General features: G+C 44.1%; 2 protein-coding genes across 3 annotated transcripts in view; both read left to right on the forward strand.

The window, feature by feature from the left end:
- Positions 1 to 40: 40 nt before the first annotated feature.
- Positions 41 to 9202, forward strand: ENKUR (enkurin, TRPC channel interacting protein). Its single transcript, XM_079947713.1, has 6 exons — positions 41 to 216; positions 1524 to 1674; positions 3134 to 3279; positions 5463 to 5686; positions 7463 to 7609; positions 8828 to 9202. The coding sequence occupies exons 2-6, from the start codon at positions 1598 to 1600 to the stop codon at positions 8999 to 9001; spliced, it is 768 nt and encodes a 255-aa protein (XP_079803839.1). The 5' UTR covers positions 41 to 216; positions 1524 to 1597; the 3' UTR covers positions 9002 to 9202.
- Positions 9203 to 14714: 5512 nt separating this feature from the next.
- PRTFDC1 (phosphoribosyl transferase domain containing 1) overlaps positions 14715 to 26870 on the forward strand; it is a gene marked incomplete at its 3' end in the record, with an annotated part of 49955 nt that continues 37799 nt past the window's right edge. For both annotated transcript variants that reach the window (XM_079948155.1, XM_079948154.1), the window contains exons 1-3: positions 14715 to 14846; positions 19386 to 19492; positions 25340 to 25523. In XM_079948155.1, coding sequence (XP_079804281.1) covers positions 14781 to 14846; positions 19386 to 19492; positions 25340 to 25523 — 357 coding nt within the window. In that variant the 5' untranslated portion in view covers positions 14715 to 14780. The remainder of the gene's footprint in view (positions 14847 to 19385; positions 19493 to 25339; positions 25524 to 26870) is intronic.

The following is a 26870-nucleotide window of genomic DNA, read 5'->3' on the forward strand; positions in this document are numbered from 1 at the left end:
CCCCCCCCCCCGGCTTCGCTCATTGTTCACGGCACAGTCCCGGAAATGGCGTCACAAAGCCACTCTCCCGTTCCACACACACACAAACACGCGGGCGCGTTGCTAAGCGGTGGTTTCCAAGGGCGACCAAACAGTGCCGCTGGTTCTAATCCGCGGCAGGCGAGGAGGCTTCGAACGGGAGCGGAAAAGGGCTCGGAGGAGAGAAAGGAGAGCGGGGTAAGGCGAAGAGAGGGATGCGGGGAAGGGATGGGAAGGGCGGGCAGGGAGCAGGGAAAGCAAGAGGGACTCTGAGCGGGTGCAGACGGCGCGCGTGGGAATGCGAGGCAGGCAGGTCGTTCGCCCTAGACTCGTTGCGTGTTGGTAGCCTTCTCTCATAAGGAGCTCAGAGCGCTGCACGTGCTTCCCTGTCACCCTTTTTTCTTTTTTTGTCCAAATCGTACACATTTTTAACTTCACTACAGCCCTGCGAGGTAGGTCAACTTGAGAGAGTGGCTGGCCCGAAGTCACCCAGTGAGCTTCTTGGCGAAGTGGGCTTTTGTAGTCCAACAACATCTCAAAGGCTAAGATATCATCATCATCATCTCATCTCTGCACTATTCCTCTGCCTGTTCAGATAAGCAGCAGTAGCAGCAGCTCCCCAAAGTCTCACCTTTCCCAGCTCTGTCACCTTGACAGCCTTTTAACTGGAGGGTTTTTTTAAACCCAGACCCTGAAGGAAAAGCATTTGTGTATTTTTGGGAACCATGACCAGTAATAAAAAACAATTGTATGCGCTTTGGCATTGCACTATAGCATTTCTAAAGCCTATTTCGATAACTGCTTTTAACTTGTGCACGTATGACAGCTGACGTGTGGCAAAGCACATCGCCCGATCACTTGGCAGGATGGTGTTAAAACTATCCAAGCTACCGCAGGGTGAGGTTTAACATGTCTCTGGGGAAGTCATACATGGGTTTCCTCAGCCAAGTGCAGAAGGACAATAAGACCTTCCTCACCCACTTGGCAGGATAATTCAGGTGTTAGGTTGTAGAGACTCGGCATGTGATGTTGTTACTTGGAAAAATGGGTGAGAAACCTGTGGTGCTGCAGATGTGGTTGGACGATTCTCTGCAGCCCTGATTACTGGTCGTGCTGGTGGGGGCTGTCCCAACAACTTCTGGCCCAGGGTCAACTCTGTGCAGACCTAGAGAGGAGGCTGGGAGTGATAATGTGAGTGATGTTAGGGCAAACCGTGGAATTGGGATGGTTGAAATGTTGAGGTCAAAGGGTAATAGTGACCAGCCAAGGAGGAATGTGCAAACGAGAAGAATATAGAGTGTAAAAGAAGGAAGGGAAGGGTAAGAAGTATGTGCCTGGGGGACGGGATGCAGGGAGAATAACCGAAAGGAGAGGTGGAATGGTGTTTATGAGACAAAATGTGACAGGCAGTTCACTTTTTAAAAGATTAAAAAAAAAAAATTAAAAAAAATCAGAAGTTACAATACAGTTACAATACATTTTCCATCACTGTATCCCCTCCACAGACACAGATATTTTAAGACAGTTCACTTTAGAAGTCTGGCAATTTAAATTATCTGCAGACTGTATCACTGTGAAGATGGCAGCAATGTGCATGGAGGAGAGCATTTACAACCTTCTACCTTACAATCTGGATAAGTCTTGCAAGGCACCTAGGTATGTGGGTAAGGACACTTGGGACTCATTCTGACAAACCTTTTATACTTATCAATCAGTGATGTACCTGTTCCTATGGAAAAATGTTACAATAATTTTTCTGTTAAAATGAATTTTGTGTCTCCTATCATACTACAGCCTTGGAAGTGAGAAGGGACCTTTGGGTGCATTCACATGGCAGTTTATTCTGTTTTCACCACAGAATACTTCTGGAACTATAGTGGAATATAGTGCAAGTTTATTACTCATTTGTATGTCATTTACTTCCAGAAAAAATCTGTTAGCAAATAATATGGAAATGAGTGCTAAACTTGCATTATATAGTTTCACTGTAAACCACTGTAAACCACTATAGTTCTGGAAGTATCGTGTGAAAGCTCAAATATAATTTTGAGATTTTGCCTTTTTCTTTTTTGCTTCCTAGTATTTGATGCCATTCTCCTTTCTTTTCCATCTTTTTAATTTTTCAGGATATGCTTCGTATCCTCTCACAGCATACTAGTGTGGCTGATATATAAGGGAATTGCTGCAAATTGCAGTCAAAGAGAACACTCCCCAGCTCTGCCTTATGTGGTTAGGATTTTTATTGCGTGAACCACTAATGGCAGAATTATACAATGGACGCGTCTTTTTGAATATACGGCAATCAATAACTGAAATTTAATTTCACCAGCTCAGGCAAATGTTATGCCTTTCTCATTCATGTGACCCAAACTACTTGAAGTCACGGCAGACCAAGAGAGAAATTCAATATAATCACTATAAAGTGATAAAATAAATGAGAAACAATGTTTTCAAACCCAGTAAAGAGAATCACTTTGGAAGAGCAATTCCCTATTTTTGCTGACTTTTATTCCACTGTTGATTTAACTCTGGATAGGTGTGCAGTGTATAATACCAAGCTATGGCTTAATGGGACCAAGTGAAGGTGTCACAGTCACTTATTTCCTCCCCAGTCTTTATTACTCCCACACTGTGCTCAACTAAGCCCAGCTTTAACTTCACATGTCACCTGAACCTGGGCTTGTAGTTATAAACTCTCCTTAGCTGTGATTCCTGCATTGTGGGGAGTTGGACCAGGTGACACTTGGGGTTCCTTCCAGTTGTACAATTCTATAATTCCTTGCTACAGCCAATAACAAACTTTGCACAGGAGTTGGGAAGACTGGGGCAGAGCACTGTGACTACAACCTCCTCTCAAGGCTGCCCATTTGCATGGTCCTGGTGAGCCATAGTTTGCCTTACTGTGTCATGTGAACCAGGTCAATGAGTGTTGCTGATTTCAGGCACAAATGAGATCAGAACAATATTATTTCTTTTCAAATAGTTCATTTTTTACTTTGATAGACTACAGTCATTAAGGGTCAGTGCTCAAGAAGACAGTGGTCTGTGGGGGGGAATAGCCTGTAGCTTCTCTTTCAGTTCTAATTATTGTGTGTATATTTTCTCTTCACTAAAGATATGTATCGACATTGAAAACGTATGTAAAAAATACAATACAGCAAAGTAAAGCACCGTGGAAAACCATAGGACCACCAAAAGTCCAGGTGCCAAATCCAAAAGACTTCCTTCAGAAACATTCAAAGGAACCAAAGTTACCACAGAGTATGTTTCATTAATTTGTATATGTTTATTAAATGTATACCATTTGTATGTCTCTTTTGCCAGTGCATAGAATCGTAGAATATAGTCCCAACTCCCTGCAGTGCAGGAATCTAAACGAAAGCATCCATGACAAATGGCCATCCAATGCCTGCTTAAAAACCTCCAATGAAGGAGAGTCCACAACCTCCCAAAGGAGACCGCTCCACTGCTGAACAGCTCTGTCAGAAAGTTCTTCCTGATGTTTAGCTGTAATCTCCTTTCTTGTAACTTGAAGCTATTGGTTCAAGTTCTACCCTCTGGACCAGGAGAATACAAGCTTGCTCCATCTTCCATGTGACAGCCCTTAAGATATTTGAAGGTGGCTATCATATCTCCTCTCAGTCTCCTCTTTTCCAGGCTAAACATACCCAACTCCCTCAACCACTCCTCATAAGGTTTGGTACAAAGCAAAAGAACAAATCATGTAAAAATATCTGTAAATGCAAGATAAAAACTTTGCAGCCAAACAAAGCAGCCAAGAACATAAATCAGCCATTCCAATTCATTCTCAGAAGAAATCTCCAAACCTGGTGAGAAAGGATGTGTGATATTAACTTCCTTTCTCACCAGGAAGTTTCCACCAAGAGGAAAAAGTATTCAGTTGTAGAATGAGATCATCCCATTGGGGCCACTGCTGTAAAAGCCCTACTTCTAGCAGCAGATATAAGGATTGCCTGCAGAGATGGTAACTGCTGAACACAGGGAGCAGGGAGCTGATATAATGGAAACCTACCAAACCTAAGCCTAGATATTTATTTCATTTTAATCTCATTCTTTATCTGAGGAGCGCTCAGCATTGTTCCCCCCCCAATTTTTTTTATTCTAATAGCTACCCCAGAAGATATAAAGACTTGCCCAAAGTCAGTACCATTGCTAAGTAGTTATTTGTATCCCAGTCTCCCTAAGCCTAGTGTAATATTCTGACTATACCACATTGATGAGTATCCCAGGCCACATAAAATTTCACTACAATTTTACCCAGGTTAACATCCAGTAATATCTTCTGTATTCTCTTGGACACATGGGCAATTCTGTTCTAGTGATTTTAAGGACCATATGTTAGTTGGCTGGTTGTTTAGTTTTTGCCTCTTATCTGGATGTGCAAGGCTAGACATCAAGGCTTTTGTTAATTGTGCCAAGTCTGCATATTTTAAGCAAGACTTAAGTTGGCCAATCCACACCATGCTTGGGAAAGCTCAGCTATTTAATAGAGATCTCCACTGAAGTCCCCTTATAGTGCTTAAAATGGAAGTGTTTGCTTATAAATGTATATATTGTCCGAAAGAGTGGTTATAGAATGTGACATTTTGTTTTCACGAATGAATTTTGGGAATTGTGACAAATCCAGGAGCCTTACAGTTGGAGCCCAAGTAATCAGGAGCCTCAGTGTTACTGACTCCAAATGTTTTTCTAATATTATTATTTGTTAGATACCTACTACAAAAAAAGTTTCAGTGTGACATGCAATATGAAAAATAGGGTTAGGAAAAACAAAACAAAAAACCCAAAAAAATTAACAAGAACAAGAAACACTTAAAATGTTCATAGACTAATTATAAAAGCAGCAGACAAGAACTCACCTCCCTCCAACTACACACGACACAAAAAAATGTATGAAACTTTTCAAAATAATGAGTGTGGGTATTTTCCTGAAGCACAATATAGTTTGGTTTTTTAATGTACATTTAGTTAGCTTTTTAAGCCTTTATGGCAATATGTCATCAAGTTGTTTTGTTTCTTTCCGCAGCTATTTTGAAATGTATCTTTTGCCCTTCACTGGGATGTCTTCGCAATGGCTTAAATATTGTTGATCTTGATAGTTTACAGCAGTTACTTTATTCATTTATCATCCAGGACATGACAAGTCCCTCTCTACCCAGTCCTTCGTGAGCTGTCACCTCTCCCTTCTTACACATCACTTCTTATACTTGCTGCTCCCCAAAATAATCCTCCTTATGATGCAAAGTGTCATAAGGAAACAAGCTGTCTAGGGCTGGAAGATCAGAATCCAGAAAATTGGGGGCAAGGGTGAATGTTGAATTAAAGGCATAGACTTAGCAGAATCCTGTGCTACGTAGATAAACATTTTTAAAAATGTAATTCATTTTGTGGCTTTTTATTTTTTTAAAAAAACAAACAAACAGGAAATAAACATCAAGGAGGTAAGAAAGCGAAACCAGGTGTGCCTAAATTGTCAGATCACCCACTCATGGGAATTCAGAGTTCAAAGAATTTCATAAGCACAAATGCAGCTAATGTCATCATGGGAGTGCCTAAGAAACCTCTACCAGCTTGTGTTGACCGACGACAAGGCGACAAATACGTCCTTGAAACTTCAGGACTCGTTCCAAAATATCTCAAGAAAAAGGTATGCCTTATCAAAATGATGTGGTGCATTTACTAAGAGTGAAATCCTATACATGCCTCCTTAGAAATAAGTCCTGTTGAGTTAAATAGGGCTTACTCCCAGGCAACATCAACCCATTTGCCTTGTGGGAATCCCTTGTGGACGACCGCAGTGCCTGGAGACAGGCAATCAAGTCGTGTATCCATAGCAGTGACCAAAAGAGAAAAGACTGCCTGAAGAAGCACAGAGAGAAGAAACGCCGTGGTACATCTGCAGCAGCACAACTGGACACCTTCATCTGCAACAAGACCTGTCTCTCCCACATTGTTCTCTACAGCCACAGCAGGTGCTGCAACCTTTCAACAGCTTGACCTCACCCCCAAAGGCGCACTCCTCCATTGTCTCCCAAGACAGACAGGTGCCAATATCAACTCCCAAGCATAGGACTGCAACATAGGGCTCACTTATTTGCAATACTGAGTGAGCCAGATGAGCCATTGGTGTGATCCAGAAGGCTCCTCTTATGTTCTTAGGGCACGGGCAAAATTTTTAGAAACCAGAAGTGCCTGACCCTGAATATCTTTGTTGGGAATCTTAGTATTTTTAGCCAAAGTGAAGTAGTGGACATTAATGAGAAGTAGGGATATTTTTGAGTATTTTATAAAAGGTGTTAGATGTTTAATATCATAACTGAAGTCACATGTATTTAAAAGCAACAACAGATCAACTGGAGAATCCCATCCATCTCCACATCAGTCCCTTTGCCCACAAGGGCACCAGCTGCATCCCCCTTCTGCATGCTTCATTATTCATAGGAAATGGAATAATTTTTCTGCTAAGGCTGCAATCCTGTATCTACTTACCTGGGAATTAGCAGCATTGAATTATGTGGGGCTTACGTCTGAGTTGGTATGTATAGGAGGACTGCACTGTGAATCTATAGTTCTGAAGTCTAAAGGTCCCTAGCCAACATTTCCATAAATTTTATAGGCTTAGTGTGTGTTTCTCCATTATTTTTGTATTTATTGTCTAGAGGTTTTTTGGTACTTTTGCAAAACCTCATGCCAGTTGATATAGACTCTCCTCCCTGGAAGAGAGGGGAGTGATTGTGGGCGGGAGCCCGAGCTCCGCCCCTAGCAGGGGGCGGTAGCCCCCTGCCTCCCCCACTCACCTGGCTGGCGCCCACGCCCATCGGCAGGCACCCAACCAGGTGCCTCCAAGGGGGCGTGTTCAGCAGCCTATGTGCTGCGGCGCCAGCCCCTCCTCAGCCTCATTCTCCTCTCCGTCGTCTCGTCGCGAGTCGAGTTGATATGTCCCACTTGCATGTAGATGCTGCTGTTGGCTACATAAGGATTCATACCCAAATGAATGAGTGCACTACAGTGGTACCTCGGGTTAAGTACTTAATTCGTTCCGGAGGTCCGTACTTAACCTGAAACTGTTCTTAACCTGAAGCACCACTTTAGCTAATGAGGCCTCCTGCTGCCTCCGCACCACCGGAGCCCGATTTCTGTTCTTATCCTGAAGCAAAGTTCTTAACCTGAAGCACTATTTCTGGGTTAGCAGAGTCCGTAACCTGAAGCGTATGTAAACTGAAGCGTATGTAACCCGAGGTACCACTGGTATTAGTATATGCTAGGATTAATTAGAAAAAGTTCTAAAGTAGTCTTTTTCTTTCTTAAAAAAAAGAAAAGCAAAAAAAGTTATATTACACAAGGGTCTTTGTTGTTGATGATGACGACAACAACAACAACAACAAAAATATATGAATATCTGGAAGGTGCATTTTTCTTGTAGGATTACGGCATTACTCCGAAATATGTAACTAAGCGAAATGAAGAAGTAAAGAGAGCTCAGGAAGAATATGATGCCTATGTCAAGGAAACTCTCAGACAAAAAGCCATGAAACGGCTCTCTGATGAAGACAGAGACAGTCTTCTTGAGGTATGTGGGTTGACTTGAATTAGACAGACTGAGGCATAAAAGATACATTTGTACAGGCACGAATGGGAAAGGCTTTATGAATAGCATTGCAACTAAGAAGGGTAGATTTTCACTAGATGGAGCTCTAGAATAGTTATCTGCAGGATTGAGCAAGTTGGATGTGACAGAAATGTTTACAAAGTCTTTTCTGGAAGCTAGATTCCATATCATCACACACTTCATTGCATCAGCAGTAGTGGACCACTGTGGAGCCCAACTGCAGTTAAAGGCATGTCAAAAGGTTTTGTCCCACTTTAAAGAATAATCAGTAGCCAACGTCTTGAGTTTTTTTTATGTTACAGTGTGTGGAAAATATAGTTGTGCAAAGCAATCTGTGCATGTTTAATATGAAGTAAATCCCATGGTGTTCAGTGCACCTCACTCCCAGGAAAATGTATATAGGACTACACTTGAAGTGTGAGCCTATAAATGTTTACTCAGAGGAAAGCCTTACTGAGTTCAGTGGAGCTTAGCTTACACTCAGCTGAGTATAGCAGCCTTTCTCAAACTTGTGACCTCCAGCTGTTTCTGGAGTCTCAACAATCATGGCCAGTGGATAGGGATAATACGAGATGTCCAAAACATCTGAAGGTCTCCAAGTTGGAGTATAGGATTGCAGTCCTATCCAGATATATATCTACTCAGAAGAAAACTGCATGGAGATCAATGGGGCTTATTCTAGTGTTAGTATGCATTGCAGTGTGGTGAACTGCTGCCCTGCAGGCTGAACCATTAAGCAATTTTTTTATTTTATTTTTGCCCCTCCAACATGTACCAATTTTTGCCTGCAGCAGTAACAGAATCTGCATCAAGTAACAGCACAGCATTGGGCTGGGCAGAGAGATAAGACCAGCCTCTTAATGGGAAGGGAAGCACCAACTTCCCCACTCTTCAGATCAATAGTCTGAAGAGGCAGAGGGGGCACAATTCCCCCACCCCTCTGTGATGCTAAACTGGGCAGCGAGGTCCCTAGTATGTGTCTTCTAGTCATATATTTATGTGTACCTGCATTTGTATGTGTGCTCTGATGTATGTACCTGTATGCGTGTATATATGGTGTGCGAATGCATGTATGAATATAGGGTGGCTTCCCAGAAGGCTTGTGTAAGATGGCAGCCTTGTTGTGTTACTGTATAATGCTGTTGTATACTAATTCGTCTCTTTGCATACCCCAAATAGGGTCTCAAGAAGAATTGGGAAGACGTGCATCACCAATTCCAAAGCCTTTCCGTTGAAATAGACACACTACCAAAGAAACTTCACAAAGAAAGGCTGGAAGCAGAGATGAAACAGCTGGAACATGACATTCAGACAATTGAGAAACACAGAATTATTTATATTGCAAACAAATGATCAGGGCATCCTTGTGGGAGGGGCATCCTCTGAGAGGAAAACAAATATGACTTTCACTGTAGAAGCACAAAATACCCATATATTCATCTGCAGATTAATACTTAGGTTTTGACAAGTTAGGCAGAACTTTAGTTATATATTATTTTTGAAAGTTTTAAAATATCTATTTTTTCCAAATAAATATATCTATTTATTTATTTCCTGATTGTTCAGTGACCTATACTTTATTTTTAAAAAACACCCCGAAAGTTTCGTTGTTCATGTAACATGATGTACAGCAATAATTCAAATAAGATGATAAATTAAGAGAGTATGGGAAATATATGTATAATAAAGAGTTGCTAACCAAAGCTCCGAGTTCCTTCTATTTATGGTTTGGATTCTACATTACCCAACAGCCAGGAAACAGTGTAATCTTCCTTTAAAGGTGAAAATAGGGGCAGTAAATGGAATGTGATGCTCACCAAAGCAACTCTATAAATCCAAAGCACTTGATGTTTAAGGCATGCTCAAAGAACAGGTATATTCCAGGATTAAAGTATTACAAGATTTAGTGAACAAGACAAAGTTAGACCCATTGCAGCTCCTACATCTTGCCAAATTGTCTAGCTTTACAGCACTTCCAAACCACATTTGCATTTAAGGTCATGGGAATGTGAGCAAGCTTTGTCATCACAAGTCCAAAACATTAAGATTTTTTGTGGGTTACAACTGAGGCATGAACTCTGCTTCACACATTAACTGCACTGTATACAACGCAAATGGCATTGCACTAGGCTGTGCATGTTCCAGACTTGCAGAGCATTCTAAATTTCCCTTCTGCCAGGGTTAGATTGAATTACGGTATCCTTCCACTCAGCTCTGCCTTCTGAACCAGCCTCCCAGTGGCTTCTCTGAATGTGTGGACGAGTGGGAAGCCTGCTTGTGGTAAGGGCTAGCAGAAAGGGGCTGAGACAGTCTGGGATCCATTGCATCCCAAGCTAATCCCACTGCCATCATGTAAGAGCATCAATCCTGATCAGATTCAGTTGCTGAGAGAGCCTGGAGCTGGAGCAGCAATTGGGCTCAGTCCTCTTCCACTGTAACTACCATGAGCAGCTGGGCTGTGGAAATGACAGCGGTTCCACCCCCCTGCAAAGCCCTGCCAATGGTGTTTGGATTGTGTCCTAAATCACATACAGGACATCCTCCTCACCAAACTTCACAGAAAGTTCCTGGAATTGCAAATATTCCTGTTAATTGCCTGGTTCATATACACCAGCATGGGACGGTTTGTTTAACAAATCACACAACCTGTACTGCAAATGATCAAGCAAACCATGGTTTATTTCTCCAAAGGTTTGGGGGTTTTTTTGTTTGTTTTCCAGCTGTTTTTGTCTCATGCCTTTGTCTTTTAGTGAGCTCCTGGTGTGGGATGGTCAAACAAACCACGGTTAAAGAAGCAATACCGCATAATGTCAAGCTATACTTAAAACAAGTGAAGATTTGTAATCATGGCTTCAGATCATGGTGTTGGCAGTAAAACCATAGGTAAGCTGCTGGGCAGGGCTCAGGCATAGCGCTAAGCCATGGTTCAACAAACCATAGTTATGCCATAGTTTAGTGTTGCATGTGTCTCAGCAGCTTGGGACAAGGCAGATTGTTCCTACTTTCACTTCAGGGTGGGAATTGGGCAGTGAATAAGAGTCAATGCCTTGTTAAATCATTCTCTGTCATTTATCAGAATACTGTACTGTAATGGATTTTTAAAAAGTAATTAGATATAGATCAATTCATCCCACGGGCTGTTTGTACCCTTAAAGGTAAAGGGTAAAGGGACCCCTGACCATTAGGTCCAGTTGTGACCGACTCCGGGGTTGCGGCACTCATCTCGCTTTTGGCCGAGGGAGCCGGCGTACAGCTTCCAGGTCATGTGGCCAGCATGACTAAGCCGCTCCTGGTGAACCAGAGCAGCACACGGAAACACCATTTACCTTCCCGCCAGAGCGGTACGTATTTATCTACTTGTACTTTGACATGCTTTCGAACTGCTAGGTTGGCAGGAGCAGGGACCGAGCAACGGGAGCTCACCCCGTCGCGGGGATTCGAACCGCCAACCTTCCGATCAGCAAGTCCTAGGCTCTGTGGTTTAGCCCACAGCGCCACCCGCGTCCCATTTATACTTCACCAAAATCCAACCTGAATAAAAATGACTTGCAGCGCTACTGCCGAAAGATGCATAGGATACATTCAGCTATAACACTGACCATTAACCAAGGCTAGGCAAATTAATTTGTGCATGAGCTATGTGCCATTGTATTTAGCCCACACACTCCCACCTTTCTCTCAGTGAGGAAGCAAACAATGAAAAGCCTGGCTTAGTGTTACATCCAAAGCCGTGCTCATTTGTTTCTCCTAAGCAAATTGTGATTGGCGAGCTTGTCCTAGTCTTGACTGCCATGGTTTGTGAGCAACCACAAGCTGCTGGTTCGGAAATAATGCTAGGACAGCTGCTCTATGGTCTGTTTCCCCCTCATTCTGCACCCAAGTGTCAATGGCGCTCCTCTTTCCCTCTTCTTACGCTGCCAGTGTTGTGCCCTGCCAGTCTTTGAACACCACAATGGAACAGGATGCTCTTTGCTACTTGATGCACATGGAAGCATCTATCAAGTCAACATATGGAACGGACATATCTCTTTCCATTTAAAACAGATGTGTACTTTTCATAAAGGTCATCAGCATGGCTGATTACCGGGGGTGGAGGGAATTGCTGTAATGAAAAACATTCAAGCTACAGACACATGGAAAACATTCTTATTCAATTCTCTCTCTGTCCAGGAAGTTTGACAAAATACATTTAGAGAATCCTAGGAATGTTGTTCTATCTTTATGTATATGTAAAAGAACTGCCAGTGATGGGATTGGCAGCGTTTTTCAATTGGCTCGTGTGCCCTTGCCAGTATAGCAAAAGGAACAAAGGTGAATAAACACAATTGAGATTTCATTAGAATTCTTTCTTTCATTAGAATACTAAGAAGAAATGTCAAGTTGTTTTTATAGGACAATCTGTTCTCATTGCTGTTTGGTGTATCTTTACATGCACCAATTATGAACATATGAAGCTGCCTGAGATCCTTGTTCTCTCTAACCTGTGTCAGTCTCCCAATATTTCAGGCCCAAAGCTCCCTGAGCTCTTTAGAACCTGAGACCTTCTACATGTAATCTATGGCCCAGTTTGTATGTCACAGTAAACCATAATTTAGTAGTGCAAGGGAAATTTACCACAATCTCAGTGTTAACGGTGTGTTGGGTAGGAGCAAAGGGGATATTTCACTCCCAACAAACCACATTCTGTTGTGAAGATTTGATCTTGGCTTACTGATTGTGGTTTCTATGGGTGAAATAAACTGTGGCCCCTGGTTCAGACATAATACTCACCCAGGCATAATGATTTGTTTCCTCCTTATGTTAGCAGGGAGGAGCTAGAGCAGCCTTATTGGTTTGTTCACAGTAAACCACTATTATATATTGGCATGATGTGTTAAGGGACGTGGGTGGCGCTGTGGGTTAAACTACAGAGCCTAGGGCTTGGTTGGCGGTTCGAATCCCAGCGAAGGGGTGAGCTCCCGTTGCTCGATCCCTGCTCCTGCCAACCTAGCAGTTTGAAATCAGGCAGTGCAAGTAGATAAATAGGTACCGCTCCGGCGGGAAGATAAACAGAGTTTCCGTGCGCTGCTCTGATTCGCCAGAAGCAGTTTAGCCATGCTGGCCACATGACCCGGAAGCTGTACGCCCACTCCCTCGGCCAGTAAAGCGAGATGAGCGCCGCAACCCCAGAGTCATCCGCTAATGGTCAGGGGTCCCTTTAACTTTTACCTATGATGTGTTAACTGAGCCAATGGCAGACCTTATTCGCTCTGAAAGGGTAAACCTGGGGTCAAGGGCCAAGCTACATGTTACATTCAATGCACAACTATTGTTTGTTTCAAAATTGCCATGGGCAGCACACAGGGAAAGGCTTAATTCCTTTCCCTTGGGCTTTAGTTCTTCCACCCCAAAACACTGTTTGCTTTTAACCGATAAGCAGAAAGTGGTGTAATGCTAAAATTAAAACCAGTGTGGGGCAGTGGTTAGGGCATTGGGCTAGGATCTGGGAAGCCCAGGTTCAAATGCCCACCCAGCCAATAAAATCAATGGGTGATCTAGGGCAAATCACTGCCTCTCAGGAAGATCTGGTCACTAGGCTTTTAGGAAGCAGCTACTTTCCATCCCAGCTGTTATGTAAAAAAAAGGTGTAACATTAAGAATTTGTTTGTTTTCGTCTTTTCTCCCCAAACCTCTCTCTCCCTCCCAGTTTTGTGTCCCATCTTTTCAGATTGTAAACCTGAGGGCAGCAGATGTGCTGTTTTCATTTATCAGTAAGCCACTCCAGAAGCCTTTCTGGCTGAAGAGTGGAGTATAAATGCTTCAAATAAATAAATACTACCACATTTGATTTGGCATAAGCTTCTGCGGACAAGAGATTATTTCATCAAGTGCATGGAAGGCTGTCTTCAGTTGCCATCAGTACATTATGTAGGTGATGAAGTGGTCGTTGTTGGTCCACGGAGGTTTATCCTACAATATATGCTAGCCTTTAGGGTACCACGGGGTCTCTCCCACTCCCTCCCTGGTTTATGTTTTACAACTCATCTGAAATCTATGGGCTGGATGCAAACAAAGGCAGCAATCTGGGAGAAAGTGCTGTTAAACCCAATGAGTTCTAAGCAGACATTAATATTATTACTTGAACTAAGGGGTCACAAAGAGTCGGACATGACTAAACGACTAAACAACAACAAGGTCCCAATATACTTATTGGGACAAATTAGTCATGACTTAAGTCCCACCAATGTCAGTGGGAACTATCTGCACACACAATCCTGCGTCTGCTCAGAAGCCCCATTAAGTACAATAAAACTTATTCCTGTTAAATCAGCCTGGACCCAACCTCATATGTTTAAGATTGCAGACTCAGAGACACCTTTAAGTCCCAGTAAAATCAATGCCCAATAAGAATGCATCTAAGAGGTTATGCACTGTGAAAGCCACTGTGAAAGGACAAATTCCAGACAGGCAAAAACACTCAGGGCTGGGCTGCTGAGAGGTGTGGCTGAGGTGTAGCCAGCTGAGAGGGGTTTGGAGGGCCACATGGGCATAACTAGGTTAGCGTGTAAGCGTATCATATTACGTACTCATTTCCTTACATTTATACCCCACTTTTCTTCCTTTCAACCTAGGCAGCGGTCTCCCAGGCTTTAGGCTTCCTAAGACCCAGGTTCAAATACTGCACTCCCACAGAGAAGTCCCTCCTCTCTCAGCCTACTGCCCTAACGCGAAGATTTTACCCTAATGTAGCAGATATTAAGCGGAGAGGGAGCCACTATATCCTGACGGAGAGGCTCCTTAACAGGCTCGAGCGCGGGCATTAGGGAAAAAAAGGTTCCGGGGCTGAATCCGGGGACAGGCAGCTCTTTTGGTCCGTCGAGGTAAAAGCAAGCGCTGCCCAAAGGCAGGTGGTTTGAGAGGCATCATCCCCTCTCTGCGCCAGCTGGAAGAAACCCCCCTACGGCGGGTGTGGATGTTTGGGAGCAGTTCTGCAGAAGCCACGACGGCGCGGGCCACGTCTAGCAGAGGCTGCGGAGGCTCAACCTCTCGCGGCAGCGGCCGGAGGCTCCTTTTCTTTCCCGAGCGAGGCGCCGCCTCTTTTCCCTCCCCCTCCTCCTCCGTCTCAAGGATCTCGCCAACCTCCTTTCGGAAGATGGCCGGGCTAAACAGCAAGACCCACGCAGCGGAGGCGCCGAGAAGCAGCGGCCGAGGGGTCGTGGTAAATGCAAAAAATAAAAATAAAAATAAAAATCCCTTCTCCCCCTCCTCTGCTCCCGCATCCTAAGCTTTGCTGCCTGCCTTCTGCAGCTAAAGCATCCGCTTCCGTCAGCAGCTAACCCCTTTCCCTCCCTTTCATCTATCCAATTCCTGCCCTTTATGGCGGTTCCTCCCCTCCTGTTATGAAACGCTCCCCGCCCGCCCCCCAAAAAGAATATTTGAATTGCAAGCGTGTGTATCTGAAGAAGTGTGCATGCACACGAAAGCTCATACCAAGAACTAACTTAGTTGGTCTTTAAGGTGCTACTGGAAGGAATTTTTTTTTTTTTTGTTTTGACTATGGCAGACCAACACGGCTACCTATCTGTAACTGAATTGCAAGCGGGTTAGTCATTCATTGCGCTCGATGGGGCTCGTTCCCTGTCTGCTGTGCTGAGCCCGCTTATCTGGGAGAATACCGCCCCCTCCCCCTTGAACCCAGTTAGGGTTTACATCCGAGTCAACGTGCATAGATAGGAACTGGGCTGCGCGAGTATGCATTCCGGTACATTGAAATATGATGCATGTTGTTTACCACTGTTTTCCATTGGGATTTCCCCAGGGTAAGTATGTGTAGGAAAGCAGCCTTATTGCTAGCACACACACACAAATATTTTGGATGCGATTTCGTTGGGGCTTCTGATACGTGTTTTGGTTAGAGGAGAGTTGTTCCCTCTAGATTAATTGTCACGTTAAGAGTGAAATGCCGCAGCTGCAACTTCGTAATTTCATCTAAATATTCTTGGCTTTGTACTGGGGTAGAAATCCATTCAGTGCAGCCACCGCCACCCAAAAAACAGCAACGTGTCGTCCTAGCACAGCAAGTAAAGCTTCTGTGGGAGAAAAGCACAACAATACTCTTAATTTTCCTCACTAGGTGCTGTATATGAAAATGTGCATTTTTGTGCATAGCAGTCCCTAACTGCAGCCATCAGAATGTATTACCTCACCTGCAGCCATAATTACGGCATGGGGGGGGGAGGTTTTGGTATTGCTTAGCCTCCCGGATTAGCAGGTTCACAACAGGTGTGCTTGAAAGAATGTTAAGATACAGCTAGGCAATCTTAAGGTGTGCATTCTTATCAAACATTAACTGTTTTCTATTCCTATGCACTCTTAAGGGTGCAGGTAACAAGTACAGCTGCCTTCTGAATAAATAAATCGTAAAGCCCAGTCCTAGGCATGTTTACTCTGAAGTAAAAGTGTTACTTTGGACAATGTTTCTTACTCCCAAGCACATATGCATAGGATTTTACTGTTACTCATGTCTCCAGTTTACTGATTGTTAATAGCTTAAGACAGTCTTGACCCTGGCAGACCTAGACAAAAAGGAGTTGCATATAAATGAGGAATTGTGCCCTTCTGCGCCTGGTGTAGATACCACTTACTATAGGAAAATGAAATAGGCCTTTGTTCTGATCCAGCAAGCCTGCTCTTATGTGCTTTCTCTGCCTTTCTCTGAAGGGCTTCCCTTGAACCCCTGTCTCCTGTGTTTGCCTTGTCTTAGATTGACAGAAGTGTTTGGGTCACAGAAGGAGGAAGCAAACCTCTGCTTTGGCAGTATTATATACATGCTCACAGCATTTTATGACACTTCTGTTCATTTCCTTAAACCAGGGCTAGCCAGTGTTGTTCCTTCCAGATGTTGTTAGACTGGAGCTCCCACCAGACCTCATCATATGCTGTGGTGGCTGGAGCTAATGAGTTTGGAAGCCTGGTAACATCTGGAGGGCACCATGTTGGCTACCCTTGCTTTAAACTGTCCGAGAGTCCTGGGGTTTGGGCACATATAGCAAAGTTCTTACGGTACTCGAAGAATGGAAGATTTGTGTTAGAGGAATGAGATGTATTTCCCCACAAGAGCTGCCTAGAGTGCAAGGATATGTTTCTCCTTTCCACATGTCTTGGCACATTGTAGAAAACTCTGTTACGGCAAATATGTTACTATTCCAGAAAAAAGAATACAGTGGTACCTCAAGTTACAGACGCTTCAGGTTACATACGCTACAGGTTACAGACTCTGCTAACCCAGAAATAGTACCTCAGGTTAAGAACTTTGCTTCAGGATGAGAACAGAAATTGTGCTTCGGCGGCGCGGCAGCAGCAGGAGGCCCCGTTAGCTAAAGTGGTGCTTCAGGTTAAGAACAGTTTCAGGTTAAGAATGGACCTCCGGAACGAATTAAGTACTTAACCCGAGGTACCACTGTAATTTTTTTTTTTTTTACTGCATTTGATTTATCAGACAAATGTCAATCTTTTATTTATGCATTGCCTTCCATGCTCATCTCAAGGCAGTGTACAAAATGCAATAAAAACAGTTTTAAACAATATAGAAAATAGCAGCAAAGTAAAACACACACACACACACACACACACACACACACACACAAAAAGACCAAATAGACACCTGTGGCAAAGATCCTTTCATCCTGCTGGGAAGGCTTGTCAGAACAAAAATGTATTCACTTATTTCCGGAAAGGGCAGAATGTGGGACGCCCTGTCACATTTGGGCAAGAATGCTGCTTGCACAGAACATGGGCAGCCACACTAAAAGCTCTCCTGTGAGTTACTGCAGACTGGGCTTCTGAGATCTTTGGAACATGTGGAAAGGAGAAGCTTTCCTACAAGGAAAGAGCCTTAATGAAGGCGCAGCATTTCCTACTAAGTTCTTGTTCTATGGGTGTAGCCTCACGTACTTTTGATGCAGAACTCCTGTGCGCTCTTCGCCAGCACATATATTCTAAAATTGGAATGATACAGAGAAGAGGAATGCAGAACTACCATGCAAATTTCTACATGAATTGAGTTTGTTGCTGTGTCGCTTGTATGCTAATAATCTCTTGCAGAAGGTTACTAGCCTAGATTTTTGACTTGCTCACTCTAAAACGAGGACGAGCAATAAGGGACTAACCCATAGACTTTTGCAGGGTTGTTTTCTGCAGTCATGCAGTTACGGACAAAATGACATTTTAACTTTGAACTTTTGCCCAGATGAACCGTGAAATGATCCTTTCCAGTATCCTCTTGTGAAAGCTGTCCAAGGGAAACTCAGCCAAGGCTGGATGTTCCAGCACTAGTTCAGAATGCATTCAGAACAGAGCACATACTGATGCTTGGAGGCCAGAAGTAGTCTTCCCTGTTCTTGCTAGAATACTAAAAAGGCCCAAGAAGCACCATGTGATCCCCATGTGATCTTCTGGTTCACTCGCTACCTTCTGTCTGAGGTGAAGAAGAATGTTTGAGCGAGCCAAAGGCCCTCTTCCAAGCACAACCCAAGTAGATTCCTGCAGAGAGATAGATTGTCGCTGCATGCCCAAAGACTAATTTGCTAGGACTTGAAGCCAGAGAGAACTTTTCACTCTCGGTTTTTTTTAGAAGAGGGGTAGCAGAAACAACAAAGAGTTTTATGGTTCCGTCAAGACCAAACACGTTTGCTATGGCATAATTTTTTGTGGGCTACAGCCCACTTCAAGAGGTGAATCAGGTTGCATCTGATGGGAGAGGGCTATCGTCCACAAAAGCTTAAGCCGTAAGAAATGTGTTTAGCCCTGAGAATGCCACAAAACGCCACTATTTATTGTTGTCTCTTTTGTTCTAGGTTAACCCACTTAGATCATTTCTTAGAAACAAGGCTTCCTATTAAAACAAGGCAGAGGAACCCTCCCCCCCCCAAACCCAGCAATATGCTGGCAGTAGGTTGGAGGAGGGACAGGGATGGGCAAGGCCACACCCTTTCTCCTCGTTCACTCCCTGCCCACCCCACACTTCAAATCTTCTTTGTTCTCTTTGCCCAGCAAACCATCAGGAGAGCAGAAAATCAGTCTTGCCAGAAATGTGAATCAATTGCTTGCATAAAAAAAAAGGTAAAGGGACCCCTGACAGTTAAGTCTAGTCACAGACGACTCTGGGGTTGTGGCGCTCATCTCGCTTTACAGGCTGAGGGAGCCAGCGTTTGTCTGCAGACAGTTTTTCAGGGTCATGTGGCCAGCATGACTAAGCCGCTTCTGGCGCAACAGAACACCGAAAACAGAGCAGCGCATGGAAATGCCGTTTACCTTCCCGCTGGAGCAGTACCTATTTATCTACTTGCACTTTTTGGGATGCTTTTGAACTGCTAGGTTGGCAGGAGCTGGGACCGAGCAACAGGAGCTCACCCTGTTGCAGGGATTCAAACCGCTGACCTTCTGATCGGCAAGCCCAAGAGGCTCAGTGGTTTAGAACACAGCGCCACCCACGTCCCTAATCACTTGCATAGGGGTTCCATTAGTTTCAGCGTTTTTCGTCTCTCCCCGCTTTCTGGGCTCCCTCCCCCCCAACATGAAATTAAGATGATGGCTGCAAATTCCCCACCTCTGTGCTGAAGGATCAAGCCATGCTAAGGTTTACATGACTCTGCTTCTGCGAAACCGATTGCCAAGTGGTGTTTAAACACAGATGATGCAATCAATTTGTAGTGCACACAAAATTAAGTTTCTAATGAACATTTTATCTCTTTTACAGATTTCAGATGATTGGCCTGGGTATAGTTTGGAACTGTTTACATATCCACAACACTACTATGGAGATCTTGACTATGTGCTCATACCACATGGGATCATTGTGGACAGGTGAGGGTCTGAGAATATGACATTTATGAAAGCTACATGTTCAGTTCCTCCCAAGGTGGGAACATAACGCTTGCTAAAATATTTACACCCCAATTTAAGCTGTAATGCTTATTGTAACAGGAAGCCTAAAAGCTTTGCTGTTAAAATGGAACACACAAGATGAAATGGTTAAATTGGCTATGATAAAGTGGGCACAGGATATAGGGCATAATATTATGTTTGAGGACTGGCAAAGGTTGTGGACCATTGGGCTGAACTTCACTGCATGTAATGCTTTGAAGGAAAATGTAATGAAAATGATATATAGATGGTACATGACCCCAGTTAAACTTGCCAAAATATACCATTTGTCTGATAACAAATGTTGGAAATGTAAAGAAAATGATGGAACATTCTTTCACCTCTGGTGGACTTGCCCGAGAGTGAAGGCCTTTTGGGAAATGATATATAATGAGTTGAAAAGGGTATTTAAGTATACCTTTACTAAGAAACCAGAGGCCTTCCTTTTGGGTATTGTCGACCAGAAGGTGTTAAAGAAGGACCGAACATTTTTTATGTATGCAACAACGGCAGCAAGGATACTCATTGCTAAGCACTGGAAAACTCAAGATCTACCCACACTGGAAGAGTGGCAGATGCAACTGATAGACTATATGGAACTAGCCGAGATGACCGGCAGAATCCGAGACCTGGGAGAAGAGAAGGTTGAAGAAGATTGGAAGAAATTTAAGACTTATTTAAAAAAGTATTGCAATTTGGTTGAATGTTAAGATGGAGGCTAGATTATAAATAATTGACCACCACTAAACTAGATGCAATTAGGATGATAAGTGAGATTGAGGGGAAACTTTAAACCTTTGGGAGAACCATTAGATTATACTCTAAATGAATGGGACATAAGAATGTAAACAGGATGATAAATTGCGGGGAAGAATTGACAAAGATACAAGTGGGAGCGGAAGACGTGAGGGAGTCTAAAGAAGTTAAGAAGTTATGTTATGATATATGTTACATTGTTTATTATATTTGCATTTATGTTTAAAAATTTCAATAAAAATCTCAAGCTAAAAAAAAAAAAAAAAGGAAGCCTAAAAGCTCGCTCTCTTCCTAGCCTGGGACCAGGAATAAGTTCCCATCTCTCTCTTAGCTGGACTATGCTGTTATCAGCTCCGCTTTCCCCTCTGACCTTGAGGCAAGGTCTGCAAGATTCAGGACAAACAAAGAGAAATACCTTTTCACACAGGATGTAGTTAAATTGTGGAATTCTCTCCCACAAGAGATAGTGGTGGCCAGCATCTTGGGTGGCTTAAAAGAGGATCGGACGAATTCACAGAGGATGGGGCCATCCATGGCTGCTAGCCACAACAGCTGTGTCCCACAGTCAAGGAATTGTTATTGTTTAGTCGTTTAGTCGTGTCCAACTCTTCGTGACCCTATGCACCAGAGTACACCAGGCACTCCTGTCTTCTACTGCCTCCCGCAGTTTGGTCAAACTCATGCTGGTAGCTTCAAGAACACTGTCCCACCATCTCGTCGTCTGTCGTCCCCTTCTCCTTGTGCCCTCCATCTTTCCCAACATCAGGGTCTTTTCCAGGGAGTCTTCTCTTCTCATGAGGTGGCCAAAGTATTGGAGCCTCAGCTTCACAATCTGTCCTTCCAGTGAGCACTCAGGGCTGATTTCCTGAAGAATGGAGAGGTTTGATCTTCTTGCAGTCCATGGGACTCTCAAGAGTCTCCTCCAGCACCATAATTCAAAAGCATCAATTCTTCGGCGATCAGTCTTTATGGTCCAGCTCTCACTTCCATACATCACTACTGGGAAAACCATAGCTTTTACTTTACGGACCTCTGTTGGCAAGGTGATGTCTCTGCTTTTTTAGGGTGCTGTCTAGACAGTCAAGGAAGCACACTCCTAAATACCAGTTGCTGGAAGTTGCAGGTGGGGAGAGGACATCTGATTAGCCACTGTGAGAACAGAGTGCTAGACTAGATGGGCCTTGGGCCTTATCCAGCATGCTCTTCTTTATGTTGTTATGAGTATGAAGATGAGGGAGCATCCAACCCCACACCTGCCCCTAAGGGAGCAGGGCCTTCTTGCTTTCCTCCAATTCCCCCTCAGCGTGAATGAGCAGCGTGAAATGAAAGACATCTAGGTATGGTGCAGTCGCAAATGCACATCGCCCCCTGGCGGCTAATTTTAAGAGGATTTATTAAAAACCAGGCTTAAGGGAGCCAAAAGGAGAAATCAGAAGGGCGTATGGAATACGCTGAAGAAACATTCCATGTTTGTGTAACCCAATGCAACTATTTACAAACAAGCTTCTGGTCTCCTCATGAGTAGTATCATGGCTGGTCAGGAGGACAGTGAGAGACAACGGACTAAGGCCAACATTCAAAGGGATAATTATTGCCAGATTTTGCCTGCAAGATGACAGGCTTCCTTCAGCTTGTGTATCGTGGGCTTGGCCAGAGTTACCTGGTCTGCCAACTGCTAGGAAATGGAAGCTGAGCGACCTGGAAGTGTTTAAACAGACAGGCTGGGAGTAGGCCACAACTGCACCATGGTTACCGCAGTTACTGGTATGTAAGCTCAGTTGAAATTGGGGAGATGTCTTTCCACATAACTATTTAGGGTGGAGATGCTGAATACCCATTCAAGAAGGTGGACTCAGTGACACATTTATGCAGCTCTGGTAAAGACAGGGCACTTTCCTGGTATTGCATGGATGGGTACAGATTTTTAAGTCTTGGTTCTTTTATTATTTCATCTATTCATATACATCTTGTTTTATTTATATACTACTTAATGCCAAAAGCAGGCTCCCAAGCTTTTCTCATTTCCTGTGCTCAATAATTACAAGTTGTGACTTGTTTAAACTAGATACCTGTAACCAGTGCTTTTTTTCTATTGGCTCAACGGACCCGGAAGGCTGCCTTGGCATCTCAGGAATGCGGTAGTCAGGGCAACGCTCTCCTCTCCCTTCCCGCCTTTCCAAAGCGCGCGCTTCCTGCCGAGCTCCTATCACAAGCGCAGCTTTGGTCAATTCGTCCATAGATTGTGGGCGGGGCACGCGGGAGAGCTCGTCCTTCACGGTTGGGGACAACCCCTCCTCAAACAGCATCCGTATAGGCGGGTCATCCAGGTCCCATTCGAGCCGGTGTATTAGCATCGCAAAACGGGACCAATAGTCTCTAACGGATAGGTCCCCCTGCTTGCACCTCATCAGCTCTCGCTGGGCCACACTCTGCCCAATTTGGCTTGAATACATCGCGTCCATAGCCTGGAGGAACTTCCGTACGTCCCTCATGGCAGCATTCTGCGTGGCCATTAGGGGCCTGACCCATTCGTGCGCCCCATCCTGAAGGTGCCCCACGATATATGCCACCCTCTCTGCATCGTCAGCAAAGTCATCGTGCTGCAGTTCCAAAGCATACTCTATTTCCGTTCGGAACGCTTTATAGTCCTGGGGCTTCCCCCCAAACTTGTGTACCAGTCCCGGCACTTTCTTTGCCACTGGGATGAGTTCGCCTTTCATCCAGCCGCGCCGTCAGCAGAGCTACATGCTGTTCCAGGTCCCGGTTCCTCTTCACCAAGTCCTGCACACTCGCAGCTTGCCCCGCTGCACCGGCACCTCCAGTCTGGCTCATGGTCCCTTCCCTGTGCACAAGTAACTTCAGGGACTGACGGATTGCTGTAATGGTTGTAAGGGGTTACTTGTGCGTAAGTTGCCTTAAGTTTTGGTCAGATTGCCTGGCCAATCATGCTTTGGCTGACAGCTCACACTCCGTGGCAGGTCAGTCACTTGCAGAATCCGTCAGTGGGCGTTTCTTGAACCTCTTCCAGCATAAGAGCTGTTTGACGCCAAGTCTCCTCCTACTTTCCCTGCGCGGAACTCGTCTGCGCAAGTAAGGGGAAGGCAGAGGCGTGTCAGCGCTCTCCCCACTAGTCTCTGGTGATGGGTCTTGGAGCCCTGTCTCCAAATCCTCCATCTCCTCCTCTTCTCTACTGGTGTTACGCTGAATTCCTTCCCCCCTGCTGGTCCCCTCTCCTGCATCGTTTTGGAGCCTTGCCTCCACCTCTCGCTCTGATGTCAGTTCCCTGACAGTTCTTAACTGAGAAAGTTGGTTTAGGGGACAGAATGTAGGACTAGGGACCGGAAGACATTCAGCCATTCAGTACACTGAATGACACAATCACCAGTCACTGTCTCTAAGCTGGATTGTTGTGAGGATAAAATGTTGGGGTGCAGTGGGGGCATATATGCTGCCTTGAGCTCCTTGGAGGAAATGTGGCATAGAAAATAAATAAATAAATTTATATAATTTAATCTGTATTTTCTTCTTTGTCCAAGGAAGAACAGCAATTATACCCATGCAACAGCCCTGTGAAGTAGGCTGTTCAGAGAGACTATTATATTCCAAAGGCATATAGCTGAGTTTTATAGCTGAATATGGATTTGTACCTGCATTTTCCGCATCCATACCCAACACTCTAGCCAGCTACCTTTAAATATAAATACGAGCTTTAATGAGAAGCTCTGGCAAATTATATCTTTGTTATTCGTAGCTGGGGATTGTTAACTGTTAAGCTGTCACCTAGAATAAAGTTTAAATACTTAATTTCCGAGATGTTTTGAATGCTAAAGCTGAAATAGCTTCAGGGCTAGAATGTCACTGGAAATCATTCAAGGTGCACATTGTAGCCCTCAGAATAGCAAAAGGGTTAGGAAAATGAAGAGATCTTAAAAGACAATTCAGCACCTCCTTCTGCATAAAAATAACAGCAACCAGAGGTCACTAATCCCCTTACTGGGTAATCAACATATTTTAAATGCCTGAATTAGCAGGTGTGGAAAAAGAACTTCAACTGTGAGTGAGCAATTGTAATTTCCGCAGCAAAAAAAATTTAACAAGCTGCCAAGAAATCGCCATACACCCTCCATGAAATGACTGCCTGTGTGGGAAATATGTGTGAGCATTCTACTGAGTTCTGGATCTTTTGGATCAGGACACTGGAAGGATAGCCTTCACCTGGGTTATGTCTACCTGGACCTTCAGATCCTCTGTAGAGACCCTCCTCTATGTGCTGAGTGGGGTTTGCAACTAGAGAGAAGGACGTATTTGTGGTGCCACCCCTATCATGAAATAGTTACCCCAGAGAGGCTCACCTGATGCCATCCCTATGGTCTCCTTTTGGTGCCCAAGTGCAGACCTCTTCATTCACCCAGGTCTTTTTGAAGCAACTTGCGTTTAAAGAGAGTGTTGTAAACCTGGTCTTCCAGTATTTGGGTTGAGTTGTGTTCTATTTTCTATTCCGAACTGGTTGGTTTGGAAGGAAAGTGTTGTGCTACATTCTATGGTTTCCAGTATATTTCAATTATTTCAATTATTTTAATTTTAATTATTTTCTCTCTGTGTGTGTTTATTCTGTTGCTTATGCAGCAATAAATAAAATAAGTACAGAAGTTCCAAGGAACTTTGTGGCTAGGCTTTCCGGCTATTTTGCTTGTCCTGCACATATGGAACCTGGTTTTTTTCTTACATGTGCCTTGATATGCTGCTAATATTTGTGCATAAAAATGAGTTATGTGTGACCAGTTGCACCAGAATTTGGGTGGCAATGCTCATTTGAATACAGATGTAGTCTATCTGCACCAAATTACTTTAAATGGGATGCACATTCAGACGCCCATCTCCACCCACATTCTGGTGCAACTGATCCTGAAGTTGAATCCTGAAGTTGAAATGAGACCTTGAACTTTACTGTTTTTGTATTGCACCATAGAATGTACCTGCATTGAAAAATCCCAAGTCTTACCATATATTTATCCTTAATTTTTGCTTTAGGACAGAATGTTTGGCCAAAGATATCATGCAAGACATTGGATACAATGACATTGTAGTTCTCTGTGTACTTAAAGGTGGCTACAAATTCTGTGCTGACCTTGTGGAGCATATTAAGAATCTCAGTAGAAATTCAGAAAGGTTCATCTCCATGAAAGTTGACTTTGTCAGACTGAAAAGTTACCTGGTAAGTAATGATTTTGCTTACTTAAAGAAAAAAGGGGGGGACCCTCGTGAGTTGAATGTAGTCTGATTACAGTTTGTATACATGGATTTTTATTTTTTTTAAAAGGCAGGCATCAAAGTCCAACCTTCCCAGTTTTTGCTGTTGCAGGCTTCAATGAATAAACTGATGTAATGTAATGAATTACCGTATTTTTCCTTCTATAACACGCAGATTTTTTCTCCTAAAAAGGAAGGGGAAATGTCTGTGCGTGTTATTGAGCGAATGTGTGGTCCCTGGAGCCAAATAGTGCAAGGGGAGGCAAAAAAAAGCAGGCAAAAATCAAACCGCGCGTCTCCCTGAAGGGAAACCTGAAAGAGGAAGCGGCTGCTTTCCGGCATTCTGCCTCAGGGTCTTACTGCCCACCCACCTCTGTTTCCTTGCTGTGTTTGCTCAAACGGAACAAAGAGCAGGGAAAGCCCCTCCCCTCCAGGCAAGCAGAGGGGAAAGCTGAAAACATGCAGGAGGGAAGAGAGAGAGAGAGCGCGCGCGAGCTGGCTGGCTTGGGTGGGTAGGTGAGGGAAAACCTTTGCCTTCCTTTCCTCCCTACCCCTCTCCTGCATTCTTAGCCAGCTGCTTCTCTGCACACCCCTCTCCTGCTCCTTGTCCCTTCTGTGTTTTTCCTTCCCTCCCCACTTAAAATGTGGTTAAAAAGCATGGATCCACATGGATCCTAAGGATCTTTGCATTGGGTCACCCCAAATTCACCATCAGATCACATAGCATGTCCATGGCTACAGCCTGCCCCCCAAAAATCACGCACCCACTGTTGCCTGGGGCTGCAATGGTGCAAAAACGTGGTTACAAAACATGGATCCACATGGTCCTCAGGATCTTTGCATTGGGTCAGCCCAAATTCACCATCAGATCACATAGCATGTCCATGGTTACAGCCTGCCCCCCCAAAATCACGCACCCACTGTTGCCTGGGGCTGCAATGGTGCAAAAACGTGGTTACAAAGCATGGATCCACAGGGATTCTCAGGATTTTTGCATTGGGTCACCCCAAATTCACCATCAGATCACATGTCTGTGGCCACAGCATGAAGCACAAAAATGATACATCCACTGTTTCATTCAGAATGTTTTTTCCCTTGTTTTCCTCCTCTAAAAACGATGTGCGTGTTATGGTCAGGTGCGTGTTATAGAGCGAAAAATACGGTAACTTTTCTCCTTTCGTGAACAGAACAGGAATTTGGGAGATGACACACTCAACTTGAGATCTGGTTGATTTTTTAAGGATCCTAAATGATTTACTCCATTACAGCTTTATTGCATCCGTTGTTCCTTCTCGCTCAGTGAACCTGAACC

The sequence above is a fragment of the Podarcis cretensis genome, assembly GCF_951804945.1.
Source record: "Podarcis cretensis genome assembly, chromosome: 12".
In the NCBI taxonomy this organism is placed as follows: domain Eukaryota; kingdom Metazoa; phylum Chordata; class Lepidosauria; order Squamata; family Lacertidae; genus Podarcis; species Podarcis cretensis.